This window comes from Lynx rufus, unplaced genomic scaffold (assembly GCF_022079265.1).
Source record: "Lynx rufus isolate CCGP_SWC_20201006 ecotype Redwood Valley unplaced genomic scaffold, mLynRuf1.p SCAF_6, whole genome shotgun sequence".
In the NCBI taxonomy this organism is placed as follows: domain Eukaryota; kingdom Metazoa; phylum Chordata; class Mammalia; order Carnivora; family Felidae; genus Lynx; species Lynx rufus.
Window position 1 is genome coordinate 144,641,716 of NW_025814878.1, and position 17,054 is coordinate 144,658,769.

General features: G+C 49.2%; 1 protein-coding gene and 4 non-coding genes across 5 annotated transcripts; 1 reads left to right on the top strand and 4 right to left on the bottom strand.

Moving 5' to 3' along the window:
• Positions 1-3,781: 3,781 nt before the first annotated feature.
• LOC124529246 (olfactory receptor 2B11-like) lies at positions 3,782-4,726 on the bottom strand. Its single transcript, XM_047103077.1, has one exon. It carries the CDS (start codon positions 4,724-4,726, stop codon positions 3,782-3,784), a length of 945 nt encoding a protein of 314 aa, XP_046959033.1.
• A 6,306-nt stretch (positions 4,727-11,032) lies between these two features.
• Positions 11,033-11,106, bottom strand: TRNAT-UGU (transfer RNA threonine (anticodon UGU)). The gene has a single exon. It is a non-coding gene; the product is annotated as a tRNA-Thr (tRNA).
• A 2,222-nt stretch (positions 11,107-13,328) lies between these two features.
• On the bottom strand, positions 13,329-13,401 carry TRNAM-CAU (transfer RNA methionine (anticodon CAU)). The gene has a single exon. It is a non-coding gene; the product is annotated as a tRNA-Met (tRNA).
• Positions 13,402-15,575: 2,174 nt separating this feature from the next.
• TRNAL-AAG (transfer RNA leucine (anticodon AAG)) lies at positions 15,576-15,657 on the bottom strand. The gene has a single exon. It is a non-coding gene; the product is annotated as a tRNA-Leu (tRNA).
• A 999-nt stretch (positions 15,658-16,656) lies between these two features.
• TRNAM-CAU (transfer RNA methionine (anticodon CAU)) lies at positions 16,657-16,729 on the top strand. The gene has a single exon. It is a non-coding gene; the product is annotated as a tRNA-Met (tRNA).
• Positions 16,730-17,054: the final 325 nt, after the last annotated feature.

A 17,054-nucleotide genomic window follows, 5' to 3' on the forward strand; every position in this document is an offset into this window, starting at 1 on the left:
AGAAACCCCACTTCCGGCCGGCCTATAACCCGGAAGTGTGCCGTGCCGCTCTAGGAGTTCTCGTCTCTGTGGCTCCCGCCGGCCGGAAACGGCTGCGTTTTGTCCCAGGTGGTCCCCTGTGGCCTGGGAATTGGCAGAACCAGGGCTCTGCCGGGTCAACACCTGGCTGGCTGGTCCAGAAATGACCGTCAGTCTGGAGATACTGATTTTGTTCTTCCACTCCCCCCCCCCCATGGTTTTCCTCTTCCTCTCTCCACCTCTGCCATCCCGAAGTCTACACTTCCCCTTGTCCCTTTCCGCGTTTTCCTCCCGGCTCGTGTGATCATATATGCAGACACATGTTCATGTGCAATTACAGACGGGCACTGTGGTGTTTAACCGGTCGGTTAGTTTTGTGCTATGGATTGTGGGGGAGCAAGAATACCTGTTGCCCTAAACATCCTTCTAGCCCAACAAGAATCAAATTGACGGATTGAAGGGAGAGCATCAAATTTAATAGTATACGTGAGGGGAAGCCACACAGACATGAAATTCCAAAGACTGGCAAAATGAGGCACATATGTCATTCTCAACTAAAGAGAAGGGGTCGGAGTCTGAGACTCCAAGGGAAGGAATGCAGTTCACCAGATGAAAAAGAGTTAAGTGTCTGGTAAACAAACGTTTTCACGACCGCTCAGAAACAATGGGAAATAGAGGAGGACCCTGATCAAAGAAGCCTTGCCAGGTCCTCTCTGTCCACCATGCTTACTTCATACCATAGTGTGGTTGTCCATGGTTACCGCTCTTCCTGGAGCAGCTCTTCTACCTAAATTCTTTTTAGGTAATTGTGGGGGCGGTAAAGAGCTTTTCCAGAATCTGCTGGGTTTCTATTGCTTGTTAACTCAAAATTGCCTTCACACCTAGGAGGCCCATCTTGGGACAGCCTGCCCTTGGGCCCTACAGGATCCAGTTACTAAATCTCTGTGTACCTCATTTCCTTATCTGTAAAATAAGAATAACAGTACACATATCAGGCAGTTATCATGTGTAAAGAGCCCCTACAGCCAGATAGATCCTTCCAAGTCATCTGGAATAATTTTTAAGCATTATTTTTAATGGTCTTAAGGCATTTATTTTAATAGCTAATTTACTATCAATAGCATACTAAAATATATTTCTTTTTGTTTTGACGTTTCTTTATTTCTAAAGAGAGATAAAGCGCACAGGAAAGGGGCAGAGAGAGGGAGAGAGAGAATCTCAAGCAGGCTTCCCACTGTCAATGCAGAGCTCAACTCAGGGCTCGATCCCACAACTGTGAGATCACAACCCCAGCTGATATCAAGGCTTGGACACTTAACTAACGGAGCCACCCAGGATCCCCCTAAAAAATATTTCTTTTTTTTTTTGTTGTTGTTATAATGAACAAGTCTGCAATATTTATTCTTTTTTTTTTTATTTTTTAAATGTTTATTTATTTTGAGAGACAGAGAGAGACAGAGCACAAGTGGGGAAGGAGCAGAGAGAGAGGACACACAGAATCTGAAGTGGGCTCCAGGCTCTGAGCTGTCAGCACAAAGCCTGACTCCGGGCTCAAACTCATGAACCACGAGATCATGACCTGAGCGGAAGTTGGCTCTTAACCAACTGAGCCACCCAGGTGCCCCTGCAGCATTTATTCTTATGCATGCCCTCCTCACAGATGATTTTATTTCTAGTAAAATTGCTGGGTAGAAGAACATATATATTTTTAATAAAAACAGGTCCTGTTAGATTGCTTTCCAAAAGGCTGTAACCACCTCATATTTCAAAGAACAGACATCTTAGCTTTTCCAAAACGAGGACAAGGATCCCCTCATGTCACATGGGAGCGAGAAGGTTTTCCCAAGATTATCCTCTAGTCTTGGCCCTCAAAGCTCTTTCTCTAGGGTCCTGTTGCCCTCCAGATAACAGCACTAAGCTAATTTACATATTCCAACTATTTCTCACATTTAAAAAATATTATTTTCTAAAACCCATCAACTTCTTTCATATACCTATCACATTTCCCAGCTTGTATTAGCAGAAGGAGCCAGGAACCCACGTCAGTTTGCAACCTTGTCTGCATTTTAAAAAATTTGTTTGTAAGACCAAGTTTTGTCACATAATGATATATTGCCCTATGTTTCCCCATACATAAACTATCTGTATATTTATCTATTAGCTGTTGCTTATTTAGTGATTGCAGGGTAATATATATATTATATAATTATTATATTTTGCATAGAAAAAATATAATATTGGCTACACTTTCAAAACCACAACTTCACTTTTTATGTTTATTTTGTGACACACATCTTTATCATTTCTATTCATCTTGTTTGGTCTTACATTCCATTTATTCAATTGTCATAAATTCAATTCCCTTCTACAAATGTGACAGAAAAATATATTATTTTTAATGAAAAGCTTTTTTTTTTTAAATTTTTTTTTCAACGTTTATTTATTTTTGGGACAGAGAGAGAGACAGAGCATGAACGGGGGAGGGCCAGAGAGAGAGGGAGACACAGAATCGGAAACAGGCTCCAGGCTCTGAGCCATCAGCCCAGAGCCCGACGCGGGGCTCGAACTCCCGGACCGCGAGATCGTGACCTGGCTGAAGTCGGACGCTTAACCGACTGCGCCACCCAGGCGCCCCAATGAAAAGCTTTTTAAAATGTTAACTTTTTGATTCAAATATAATTTGTTATAATTTATACTATGAAGAATAGATCCAAATTAAGTAGTTACCATACCAACTTTTTGATTCACATTTAGTTTGTTGCAATTAACAACACCTGTTGTAAATGTGTTTTTTATGAAGGTGCTTATTTTCATAAGCAAAGTGTGAGAAAAAGAAATATATATTTGGTCTTTGTCCCCAGTTCCTGACACAGAACTTGTGTTTTCCTGAGTGATAGGGGTGATAGGAGCATCTTTTATTATTCATAACAAGCCCTTCCAGTCATACTTGAGTTTATCCTAGTAACGTGATTCATGGCCTCAGGATGAAGGGGCTGGTTGCCAGAGGGAACAACCTCTATTGGAGGGTTGGAATTTCTGGCCCCTTCCTTGGATTCCCCAGAGGGGAAGAGGCTGGAGATTGAATCACTCACCAATAATTTAATCAATCGTGCTTGTGTAATGGAGCTTTCATAAAACCCCCTAAACAATGGGGTTTAGAGAGTTTCAAGGCTGGTAAACACATTGAGGTGCTGGGAGGTGTCATGCTCTGAGAATGAATGGACACCCTACCCACCACCCCTTCCTGCCAAGCCTCACCACATGCACCTCTTGCATTCAGCACTTCCTAGGTGGTTTTGTTTTGTTTTGTTTTGTTTTTTTAGTAACAAACTGGTAAAAGTAAGAAAAGTGTTTCCTTGAGTTTTATATACTGTTCTGGCCAATTATCAAACCTGAGGAGGTTGTAGAAATCCTTGACTTAGTTTGTGGGTCATAAGTATAGGTGGCCTGGACTTCTGATTGACATCCAAGGTGGAGGCTGTTTTTGTGGGACTGAGCCCTTAAGTTGTGGAGTCTATGCTAACTCTGGGTAGTTAGTATCAGAATTGAATCGAATTGTAGGCCACCCCATTGGTGTCAGAGAATTGGCTGGTGTTGGAAATAAACCAACATAACTGGTGTTAAAAGTGGTGTAGATAAATATAGCACATGAAGGTTTTCTTGAGTTGGCTTTTGAGCACAATTCTGGAGAAACATATATTTAAAGGAGGATATATTTCAGTTTACTGTTGAGCTTTTCAATTCAGAGTAAAGCATCATTTTCTCATATTCTTTTGGACAAAATGGCACTCCTCAGAAATCTCCTCAAAGCTCCTTTAACATCCTTGTTCCTCAAGGTGTAGATGAATGGGTTGGCCATAGGAGTAATAACACAGTAAAACAGTGTCAGAGCTTTGGTAAGGTCTTGAGGGCTGTCCCCTGAGGGCTGCATGTAGATGTAGATGCCAGGGCCATAAAATAAAGACACCACCAGTAAGTGTGATGAACAAGTGTTGAAGGCCTTAAGTCTCCTATCAGCAGAAGGGATTCGAAATACAGCTTGGGCAATACAACTGTAAGAGACAAGAATCATGGAGAGGGGTCCCATTATCAGAAAGGTGGCCACCACTGCTAAAGTGACCTCATTGATTGTGGTGTCCGTGCAAGCCATCTTAATAAGCCCGGGCAGCTCACAAAAGAAGTGATCTAGCTCCTGATTCCCACACAGGGGCAGCTGGACTGTGAGTGTCGACTGCAGCAGTGAATTTGCCAGACCAATGAGCCAGGCTGAGCTGGAGAACTGCTGGCAGTGCTTGTGGTCCATGATTACAGAGTACCTCAGAGGCTTACACACAGCCACATAGCGGTCTAAGGCCATGATGCCAAGCAGGACACATTCAGTACAGCCCAGCCAGTGAAATACATAGGCCTGCACCACACAGCCTATATAAGTGATGTTCTTGTTGGAGCCTCCCAAGTTGAACAGCATTTGGGGTACAGTCGTGGTGGTGAAACAGAGGTCCAAAAAGGAGAGGTTTGTGAGGAAGAAATACATAGGACTTTGGAGTTGGGAATCTAGTTGAGAAACCAGAATAATAGCAATATTTCCCAACAGTGTCAACGTGTAGGAAATCAGGAGGGCAAAGAAGAGAGGGAGATCCAACCGAGGGTATTTGGTAAAACCCATAAGAATGAAATCTTCTGGAAAACTTTCATTCATGTGCTTCATTGAATTTTGATGGGAGACACCTGCTAAGATCAAGGAAGATAAGGTTGATTTTAAAACCCCAAGTTAGCAGAAGTTTTGAAGACATGAGAAAAAATATACTTTTATGCGAGACAGATTGGGGACATGCTCAATATAAATCATAACATTAATGAATATCATAATTATAATTAACATTATAAAGTAACATTTGAAAAGCCCTTTCAGTAAAAAAAGTGCTTTCAAATCTATCTATATCTATATCATCTATATCTATCTATCTCTATCTCTATCTCTATCTATATGTATCTATATCTATCTATCTATCTATCTATCTCTTTCCTAAATCAAAGCACTGTGTGATAGGTTAGTGGACATTAGTGGTTGTGACTCTTCTGTATAATTAAAGAAGCCATTGGAAGGTGGGCAGTGTATTCTTCTCCAAGCAACCTTGAGCTAAAGGGTACGTGTGATCTACATGTGGTCAGTCAGACTCTTCTACACAGGATTTGAATCTTGGTAAAATGATGCAAAAGAATGGGGAGGAGGAAACGGACTGTCAGAGCAGGTGCCTCCCTGACTGATGTCCCATGTGACAGCATTAAAGGATATATCCTTCATCGTCTTTCTGGAGTGGGATCTTGGCTGTGTCTTGCTTCCCTTCATTTCTGCTTGTTGATCAAGTTTGGTTCTTCTCCTTTTGCGTTGATGCTGTAAACTACCACTCTTCCAATATCTCCTTTCTGCTTAACTTATCAGAATCATTATCTTTGTTTACGACCAGGGACCTTGACTGAAACAGAAAATGGTACCAGAAAGTGGGTTGAAATTTTCTGCAGGGCTCTCGTAAGTCAGGGCACTGAGGAGGAAAGAGCGGGACTCCAAGAATTGGAATGAGGATATAGGTGGCATCCAGATAAATCAGGATGACAGGATCCCAAAGACTTCCAGAGGGGAAAATATGCATATGAAGTCCAATAAAATAAAAAATGGCACTGAACTTCCTAACAGCAACCATGGAAGTGAGAAGGGAAGGGCGATGATTTTAAAATTCTCAAGGAAATGATTTCTAACCTAGAATTCTATTCACAACCAAGCAATCAAGTATGAAGTTAGAAGAAGACATTTGAAGGCATGAACAAAACCCCAAATGCCATTTCCCAGGCACCATTTCTTAGGGAGTTATTGGAAGCTATGTACCTTCAAAATAAGGGAGAGAACAAAACAATAGGACGACCCCAGGAGACAGGGAACCTAGGATGAGGGGCAATCCCATAACAACAGTAATGGGACGTCTTGGGAACGTGTTAGAGTACAGCAAGGGTCGAACAGCATAGCTCCAAAAATGAAAACAATAAAAATTAAAAAAGGAATTTTGTACCATCTGCGATAGAACTGAGAGGAGAGTTTTAAGCAGCTGTGGTTCATTACATGATTCCATCGTTACTAACCTAACACAGTCACGAAAGCGTAAACCCTCAATGCTGCTGTAACTAAACAGTGTGATGTGTGAATACCCGGAGGGTGAGGCATGGAGCGCTCTCTCTCTGTCTTCTCTCTCTCATTTGCTCTTCCTTTCACTCTCTCTTTGTTATGTAAGGGTTAAAGTTTCTCATTTTTCATAGTAAATAATAAACAAATCATGTGTAAAGTGAAAAAATCCAAATAGAATGAAAGCTGGTTATTAGGAAATATGGGTGAATAGAAGAAAACACCAAAATTATTAAAAATGTGTTACCTCAGGCGAACAGGAATCAAGAGTGAGGAGTGATGAGGAAGGTTTTTCGATGCGAGCTCGTAGTATTCTTTTATTTCTTAACTTTGAACATAAACGAAAATTAAATGAAAAGGGATGGAAGGGCATCTTGAGATCTCTAAGTGATGGCAAAGGGCGTTAGAGAGAGACGCATTTTTTTGAAAACTGGAAGCACGCACTGATGATGCAGTCTAGGATGCATAGACTGGCACAGTGGAAAACCGGGCTGTAGAAATAACTCGGGTCCAGGATACGGAAAATCTTGAATATGAGGTTAAGGGGTCTGAGCAAATCAGGACTTTTTTCAGAAGGGCTGTGAAATGACGGGAGCGGCACTCCGAACATTTACTGGGGCCGCAGAATGAGGGATTGAGGGGAGGAGACTGGAAACTGGGGGGCCGGTTGGAAATGTGCTGGAGGAGCCCAGGGAGAGAGGCTGAGAGTGTCAGCTAGGAAATGATCAGGAGCAGGTATGTGTGCAAGACGGAGGAAGCAGTGGAGAGAAGTCTGAAGTGTTAGTCCGAGGTGCTGAGAGAATGGAATGCGACGAACAGGATGGGGCTTGTATGTGAGGATTGATAGGAGTATGTGATTTAACCGAAAAAGGCATCCTAAAAAGAAGGTAAATTTAAAGCTTGGCCTGTAACAATGGGTCCTCAGGGTCCAGAGGATGAATTCTGCCTCTCGAGTCACTTCTGTGTCAACTTGACCAAATTGCCATTCACGAAGTGTCACACAACCACCTGAATCTACGGTCAGGACGCTTTGTTGCCGCTATTTCACCACCGAGGACAGATATCAGGGCAGAGGCAGTGGTAAGGGAACATGTCTCCGAAAACAGAGGACAGGGGCACCCAGGGTGGCTCAGTCGGTTAAGTGGGCAACTTCGTCTCAGGTCATGATCTCGCTGTTCGTTGGTTCAAGCCCCATGTTGGGCTCTGGGCTGACAGCTCAGAGCCTGGAGCCTGCTTCAGATTCTGTCTCCCTCTCTCTCTGCCCCCCTTACTCATGCTCTTTCTCTCTCTCTCTCTGTCAAAAATAAATTAAAAACACAAAACAGAGAACATAATAAACTACATTTGCCAGGAAGTTCCTACATCTGCATGTGAAATGGCAGAGGAAAAGAATAAAACAAGATCCCACAGCACCCCCTCCCCCACCAAAAATCCTCAATACTTTGGCTTATTGGTCATTGTTCACAACGTTTGATCTTCACATTTATCTTCAGAGTATCGGCCTTTAGAGAACTGATTTTTAGTGACACCTGCTCTCTTTCCTCCTGTCTCCTAGACAATGGGATCTTTTGCACATAATTCTGGACTGCGGTGGATACACGCTAGCCATTGGTCTGGCAGAATGAGAATTCATTTAGCTCATGGGGTCGCCTCACCATGCTTGATCTTGTTCACAGTTTGGAACCTTCACTTTCTGTCTCAAAACAAAATAAAACTGAACAATACCCATTTCCCTCTTGGCTGGTGTGACTAGAAAGAGACATCACCAGAACATACCTCTTCTCATTTGAACTTGTATTAAGCGGGTGTCTTTAGCTATAGAAGCTTTTAGTCAGGAGAAAGATTGCAAACGGGTTGGATCCCAAAAGTCCTGGGAGAGGGAAGCAAGCACGATTCGGCTTCAGTAAGAGCCACTAAGGGTCTTGATGCGGCAGGTAGGGTGAATGTGTTTCCTGAGGCCTGGGTTCCAAGTCTGGTTCAAAGGCATATAAAGCCAGTTCTCACCCATTATGCCAGTGGCCCCTGGGGGCGGGGCGGGGCCCATCCCTGGCAAGTGAATCTCCCTGGAGAAACAGCATCCATCTTTCATTTACAGTTTGGGTTATGATTATAGAGGGCATCACTGCCTCCACTCATTAGTCCCATCATAATAGCAAGGGGGAGTAGGATTTACCCCAACAATTTGCAGAAAGCATATATTGCACTAATGATGATGATGATAGTAACTTCATATATCCTAGACACTTTACACGAATGTTCTCATACAATGCTTCTAACAACTCCTTGAGATGGGCACTATGAATGTTCTCATTTTATTTTATTTTTTAATGTTTATTTTCTTTTGAGAGAGAGAGAGAGACAGAGTACAAGCAGGGGAGGGACAGAGAGAGAGAGAGAGAGAGAGAGAGACGGAGACACAGAATCCGAAGCAGGCTTCAGGCTCTGAGCTGTCAGCCCAGAGCCCAACGCAGGGCTTGAACTCACAAACCACGAGATCATGACCTGAGCCAAAGGTGGACACTTAACCAACTGAGCCACCCAGGCGCCCCTAATGTCCTAATTTTATAGCTGAGGAACTTGAAGCTTAAAAAGGTGTAATTTGTCCAACGTACCCAAGGCTCACACATTTCCAGAATTCAGACACCAAGTGAATTCTTTGCAAATGTCATGAGTAAGCATTGGTTTTCTGATGTCTGTAGTGTTTAGGGTATGTGTTTATTTGGTCTTTTCAACCATATTGGAGGTTCCTTGGAGACAAGGCTCATGTCTTTCTCAGCTGGCTTCAGGACGGTGTTAACCAAATTAAGTCTTCCTTTTATTTCCTACAAAGGCTGGGACAATTTCCAGCTACCTCCATTATGATATGGGAGAATATGTCAGACCAGGTCACTCCTCAGGACCAGGCAGAACAGAAAAAGCAATTTAAAAAGTGCTTTAAAGGCCAAATCCTTGCTAACTATATGACAACACTTTTTTTCTCAACACTTTCTTCACATCCACAAAGCTCCCTTTCCAGCAGGTAACACTTTAGCGGCTCTTAGATGCCGTCATGACGAAGCTGTTACTCAGAGCTCAGCCACACAGTTCTCCCTCTCCTGCTTGTTATGGGCTGAAACCCCTAATGTGCCTATATTTGGGGATAGGGTCTTTAAGGAATTAATTAAGATGAACCGAGGTCATAAGGGTGGTGCCCTTAATAAGACTGGTGTCCTGATAAGAAGGCAAAGAGCTACCAGATCGATCACAGTGTCTCACTGTCTCTCTCTCCCCTTGAAAAGCCATGTGAGGATTCAGCAGGAAGGCTGATGTCTACAAGGTGGAGGAGAGGCCTCACCAGAAAACCACTCTGATGGCACCTTGATCTTGGACTTTTAGCCTCCAGAACCACGAGAAGATAAACTTCTCTTGTTTAAACCACCCAGTCTGTGATATTTTGTTACAGCAGCCCCAGCTGACTAATACGCTATGTTTAAATCAAAAGAAGCAGGGGATGAGGAGAGCTTGTCCAGGGCAAAAGAAGATAGATCCTAGGAGACGGGCCCGGTTTGTTCACCGGGCCTGCTCATTCCTCATGGAGAACTTCTTACATCATTTCCTGAGGTTTTGTTTTACATTTTCCTCTTCCATGATTCAAACATGAGTTGAGCAGTCGTTCACTGGGCAAGAATTTTCTCAAACAAACAAACAAACAAACAAACACCAGAGTTATCTCCTGCTCCCAAACCCATTGGACTAGGTTTGAGATCAGTCCCAGTCACTTAACTTTGTTCAGTTCTGTGACCAAAGACTTCATTATTGACTCTAATAAAATAGAAGACATGTATCATGAGAAAAGCATGGGTTCTAGAATCAGACAGACAGGCTTGGGTTTGACATTGAACTTTGTCCTTAACTATGTGTCTGTGAACATCATCGAGGCTGTTTTCTCATTGACAAAGAGCTATTTATTACACGTGTTCGACAGGATTGGTGGGTTAAGAGAGGGTGGGTCTGGAAACACCTGGAATATTGTAGACGTCCCACAATTCGAACTTGATGATAGGAGGGTAAGTGGATGTTCGTGAACCAGCACGAAAATGTGAAGGGCATACAGCCACCTCCCTCTGGGTTCAGCTCTGTCTGTAATATTATAAGCTGGAGTTTTGCAAAGGTAATTGCTAAAAGTAAACACAGCTGGGTTCTTCACCAAATTAAAACCTCTGGGGATGAGTCCCAAGAAACTGTTTTAACAAGTTCCCTAGGTGACTCCAGTGCATACCCAGCTTGGCAATCACTGTGTTGTAGGATCGTTCTGCGTTTTGAACTGCAGAACTGAAGTTTAGTTTCCCGTGGGGCCAATTTGTTTAGTTCCTTGGGGACTAAAAGCCTCCCTTGAAGACTGAAGACACATAAGAAAATATAAATTACTATTTTATAATTTAGTAGTATTTGGAAAATCACATGTAAAACATACCATGCTGGGTTTTCTAGAATCACTAATGAATTCTGTGGGAGTTCGGAAAAAGGTTTTAAGAGTTGGGAACATTTATATTGTACCCCCCCCCCCTCACCACGTCCCTCCCCCCCAAACAGCGAGGACACGGAGGAGCTTCGGCAAAGTAGGGAGTTGCCGATTTCTGTGTTTCTCGCCTCTGAGAGTCACCGGAGGCCCATTTCTATTGATTCCCTCTCTTACAGTTGTTATCACTTTGATCATAAAGGAACATCACTTTCCCTTGAGAGTGAGAATTTCACAGTCACAAGTGCTTTATGAGTGGCTGTGTCAGAATTTATAGAAACACTAAATACAGTGCAGAACAAGGAACAGAAGGGGTTAATGGATCAACAACAGAAAAGCCGAGGCCCCACTGGGACTCGAACCCAGGATCTCCTGTTTACAAGACAGGCGCTTTAACCAACTAAGCCATGGGGCCTGCGCGCACGGCGGGGTCGGTGCTGGGTCTGCCCTCACTCTCAGACTAAACGTTCCCGCCCGAGCAGGTGCAGGTGCAGGACCCGGTGGGAAGCGGACACGCTCCGCGCCTCTGCCCTGTTAGGCCTCCCAGCGCTTCGTTCGGTCCAAGGATAACCCACAGCGCCTCTCTCGGGCCGAGGCTAGCCCTCAGTAAGTCGACGCCATCCCCCGTAACCCCCAAGCGGGATGACGTCTTCCAAAATCACACCTTGCGGGGGCTGCGCCTCTTCTGTAACGTGGACTCCACCTTCGAACGTGCGAAGTTGGGGTCTCTAACAAAGGAGCTTCACGCAGGACTCTCGGAGCGCCGCCCGGGCACCCGGCACCTGCACTGCGCAAGCAGTCACTTGCAGGGAGGGTCAGGAGCTGGGAGCGGGATGCCGGGGTGTGGACCTCGGCCAAGCGAGGCATGCCGCGTCTCCAATCCACGCCGCCCGCGCGGAGGGCGCTGCCGGGACCCGCGCAGGTGCCCCGCTGGAGGCGAAGGGGAGGCGGAGAGGCCCCCGGCGCCCCAGCTGGTTCCTGGGTCCGGGTCGGCCCTCCTGGGGCTTTACGGTTCCGGCGAACGCTGCTCCGCCCACCCCGCGCGGCCCCGGCCGCCTGAGAGGGAGGGGCGTCTTCCGCGGGCAACGGGGACGCCTTCTCCCCTCTAGCACCACCCCCCGAGGTCGCATCCCCCGCGGTGATCCGCCCCAACCCCCGAGGTCGCACCAACCCGTGACCCGCCCCTCCCGCCCCCCAAGTCTCACCCAGCCGTGACCCGCCCCCTCCCCCCGCCTCCCCGACGTCGCACCCCACGGTGACCTGACCCACGCCCTCGAGGTCGCACCTCCCTGCAGTGACCCGCCCCCCCCCCCCCCGAGGTCGCATCCCTCTCGGTGGCCCGCATCCCGCACCCGAGGTCGCACCCCAGTGATGGCCCGCACCCCCTCCCCAAGGTCGCACCCAGGGCGCCGAGAGCCAGGCGCACAAGCTGGCACCTGGTCTCGCTGCGCCCCCGGAAAGGCTCCACGACTGACCGGGGTGGGGTCTGGGACTGGGGGGATGTCTGCGGGCAGGGGTCCTGGACACCCGGAGGTGAGGGGCGGAGGGCGGGAGACCGGGAGGCAGGGACCGGCGTGGGAGGACGCGCCCAGACCGCGTGGGGACTCTGCCCCGCGTGACATCCGCACCGAATTCCAAAGGATCCTGGCCCTAAACTCCGGGTCTTTGTTTTTCTCCCTCCCTCCCCAAACTTCTCTCCCTCCCTTCCTTCCCCTCCTCCCCCCCCCCTCCGCCAGTCGGGCAAACACAACCCCGAGTGCAGCTCCCCTGGGGGGGAGGCAGGGATGGGGAGGGATCCCCTGTGACTTCCACCTGCAGACCTTGAAAACATTTCCCTGCTGTCTACCCGGACCGCAGACCCGAGACTCAACACAGCCTGACTGATAGATTCAAGGAAATACCAATCCAAACTCCAGCAAGTTACTTAGAATATTGACAAACCGATTCTAAAGTTGAGACAAATGGCTCAGAATAACCAACACAAAACTGAAGAACAGATTTCGAGGACTGTCACTACCTGTCCTCGGATTTACTAGAAAGCCATAGTGATCAAGACAGTGTGGTGTTGGTGGGAAAATAGAATGGAACAGAATAGAGTCCAGAAATAGATCCAAAAGGGACTGGGGAACTTCATTTTGAACTTGCTCAGGACTGGTGCCTCCTTCTTCCCTCCAGGGCTTGCCTTTGCAGGGGGAGTGTCTACCACGGTTATCTACGCCTGTCCCACCGCTGCATTTGGGGGAGCAGATAGCCTGTGAATTTCGCACATTTGCAAACGGGGAGGAATTGTGTCCAGAATCGCTCACACGTAGAGCCACCGCTCACACACCCTTCGTAACTGGGCTACTTAGACGAGTTGACGCTGAAATGAGTTGAGATCTGGGGAGACTGGGCCGGGTGCGTGTTTTGTCCTGGGGGACCCGTGGAAGGCTTTGGGGAGCAGGGGGCAGGTTGTTAGGTGCCATAGCGTCTCCCCGCCCCCTCCCCCTCCCCGGGATCTCCTGCTTCCCAACCTCCAAACCTGTGAGCACGGTAAAAGGGGCGTGGAGGACGGGAGTGAGTCACGGGTCTTGCTTGAGACGCGGTAGTGGCCTGGCTTCTTGGTCCACAAGGCGTGGGGAGGGGACAAAAGTCGCGTGCCTTCTCTGAGGCTCGAACTCAGGACCTTCAGATTATGAGACTGACGCGCTGCCCGCTGCGCTAAGAAGGCACCTGCCCGGCGGGCCTCTCGGCCTCTCCATCCGGTCCAGCCCCGGCACCCGAGGCACACCCCGGACCCGGGAGGTCCTGCCCGCTGTCGTGCGGCCCTCCGCGGACACTGTGTCCCCGGCAGGTCACAGTGACCGATCCGAGTCCCCGGGGTTTACCCTCGAGGAAAGAAACCGCCCCGAGCGGCGCCGCCACAGGGCTGATTTCACCCCAGCCCCACGTCGGCCCCGCGTGGGACCAGGGCGCGCACCCTCCCCACCCCCCGACCCCCGCGGGACCTCCGGACCGCGGGCCCCGCGCCTGCCCCGCACACCTGCCCCCTGCCCCCGGGCGGCCGCGACCCCCGTCCCCGACGTCCAGGCAGCAGGTGCGGCGGGACCTCCGAGGACGGGGAAGGAGCCGCGGGGTCGGCCCCGGAAGACCACCGGCCACGCGGACCGCGTCCTGACTCAGTGCAGGCCTCCCACGTGCCATCTGGCAGCCCAGGAAACGATTCGCTTGGTTTTCCTGCGAGTAGAAGTTCCTGATTGGAAGGGCTTCGTGGAAGGGCTTCGTGATGTGCGAAACGGGATGACGTCTAACGGGAGTGTTGACGCCACCGAACCCTGGACACAAGACGGCCGCGGGTGTTCGGGAGGGACGAGGGTAGTGACAGTGATTGGTATAGCAAATAAAAAGTCCAAAGGAGGGAGCGGCAAATATATACATTAGAGTATGATAACAGTGGTAACTAAGTAAACAGAGCAGGAGGGATTGTTCAGCGTATGGTGTTGAGTAGTTATTTGGGAAAACAAAGCTTACATCAATACACCACCTGCAATAATAAAAGATTCCAAGTAGATATAAGTTTTAGAAGGGGGGGGGACCAGAAATATAATTATTAGCACTGCCAAGGGAGACATTTTTATGATTTTGGTGTAGAAAACTAATTTTTGCAAAAAATTCAGAAACAATGAAAGTGACATAACTCACTATATTAAAGCCATATTCTGCTTAGATACTCCGTCATCCCCTCAAAGAAATTGCATAAGCGAAGTGAAAAATCAAATGAACAAATGGTGGGGAATTGTGTAAGTTGTGTTGTGAAGTTAATTTTCCTAATGTAAGTAACTTCTATACCTCAGCAAGTACATTCCGACTCACAGGAAAGACGTGCAAAGGGTATAGACACTGAGTTCATGAAAAAGGAAAAACAAATGGCTGTGAAACATGGAAATATTATTAATCTTTTAATAATTATAAGATTATAATAAGTAATATTATTCTTAAGAGAAATGCAAAAATGCAGCTACAGAACTGCAGCGAAACCCCACTTTGCACCTGTCGGGCTGGCAATCAAAGAAACTAACAAAAACAATTGTTTGGGCTGGTGTTGCTTAGCATTGACGCACACTGATTTAGAGTCCCAGGCTCACTGCGACAGGTTACCACCGGCTCAGCAGCTTGAAGCTACAGGTGTTTCCTCTCAGCGCCCGAGGCCACAAGTCCCAGCGTCAGTGTTACTGGGGGGAAATCAAGGCGCCCACAAGGTCCCAGTGGCTTGTCTCGGCCTCGTATCCATACCCTTTTTCTTTCCCCCTCTCTCTTGGACAGTTGTGAGGCAGTTAAGGTCCGCCTGAACCATCCAGGATAATTTCCCCATTTCAACTTTTTGCCATATAAGGTGATATTTACAGCTTCCAGGAATGGGGAGGGAGGGGTATTTTTCAGTCTACTACAGTCACTGCGTCCTGAATCCACCTACAGGCACGGGGTTTCCTGGTCCTAACTTTAGTCTCCTTCTCTCCTTGCATCTCTAATGTAAATCTCCTCGTGTATTATTGAGAATATTAGATGGCTTAATATGTGTAAGGAACCCATGACAGTATCAGGGGACTAGCAGGACACACGTGGCAGTGGTGATGCTCTCACTGCGCGACAGGCTGGCGGGGAACCAGGACCTTCCCAGGCGCTATAGGAAGACGGTTTAGTAACATCTGGGGGAGGCCAGACTCAACAAAAGTGCCACCCCAGGTCGGGTCTCACGACCGCTCCCCTGGTACCGCGCACCTGCCGTTTAGGGAGCTCGGTGTGGCTGGTGGAGGTCTCACTTCCGTGTGAACCTCATGACCTTTCATTACATATAAATAATCGGCAGCCAGACTTTTTTCTAAGGTCTGCTCACAATATAAAGGCTGGCAGCGGTGGGATTCGAACCCACGCCCCCGAAGAGACTGGAGCCTTAATCCAGCGCCTTAGACCGCTCGGCCACGCTACCGCACGCCTGCCGCTCGTGGATCCTGCGGGTGGTGAGAAACCTCCCTCCCCCCCTCTCCGCCCCGCGATCCTTCCCCGGGGTTCTCCCCCTCCCACGACCCCCGGGGCCAGAACACCGCACACCCCGCGGGGTCCGCACGGGGGGCGGAGTCCGCACGGGGGGCGGGCGCCGCTTAGAGCCCCAGCGCCGCAGCGTGCACCCCCGCCCCCCTCCCGCCCAGGCCCGGGCCACTGCCCATCTACACCGTGGACACGACACTAACGTGCGCACAGAAGTGATGGAGAGACGTGTGTCACTTCAGGCAAGTGGCTTCGAAGAGCACGTCCCAGGGGAGCTCACTGTCACTACCCTCGTCCCTCCCGAGCACCCGCGGCCGTCTTGTGTCCAGGGTTCGGTGGCGTCAACACTCCCGTTAGACGTCATCCCGTTTCGCACATCACGAAGCCCTTCCACGAAGCCCTTCCAATCAGGAACTTCTACTCGCAGGAAAACCAAGCGAATCGTTTCCTGGGCTGCCAGATGGCACGTGGGAGGCCTGCACTGAGTCAGGACGCGGTCCGCGTGGCCGGTGGTCTTCCGGGGCCGACCCCGCGGCTCCTTCCCCGTCCTCGGAGGTCCCGCCTCACCTGCTGCCTGGACGTCGGGGACGGGGGTCGCGGCCGCCCGGGGGCAGGGGGCAGGGGGCAGGTGTGCGGGGCAGGCGCGGGGCCCGCGGTCCGGAGGTCCCGCGGGGGTCGGGGGGTGGGGAGGGTGCGCGCCCTGGTCCCACGCGGGGCCGACGTGGGGCTGGGGTGAAATCAGCCCTGTGGCGGCGCCGCTCGGGGCGGTTTCTTTCCTCGAGGGTAAACCCCGGGGACTCGGATCGGTCACTGTGACCTGCCGGGGACACAGTGTCCGCGGAGGGCCGCACGACAGCGGGCAGGACCTCCCGGGTCCGGGGTGTGCCTCGGGTGCCGGGGCTGGACCGGATGGAGAGGCCGAGCGGCCCGCCGGGCAGGTGCCTTCTTAGCGCAGCGGGCAGCGCGTCAGTCTCATAATCTGAAGGTCCTGAGTTCGAGCCTCAGAGAAGGCACGCGACTTTTGTCCCCTCCCCACGCCTTGTGGACCAAGAAGCCAGGCCACTACCGCGCCTCAAGCAAGACCCGTGACTCACTCCCGTCCTCCACGCCCCTTTTACCGTGCTCACAGGTTTGGAGGTTGGGAAGCAGGAGATCCCGGGGAGGGGGAGGGGGCGGGGAGACGCTATGGCACCTAACAACCTGCCCCCTGCTCCCCAAAGCCTTCCACGGGTCCCCCAGGACAAAACACGCACCCCGGCCCAGTCTCCCCAGATCTCAACTCATTTCAGCGTCAACTCGTCTAAGTAGCCCAGTTACGAAGGGTGTGTGAGCGGTGGC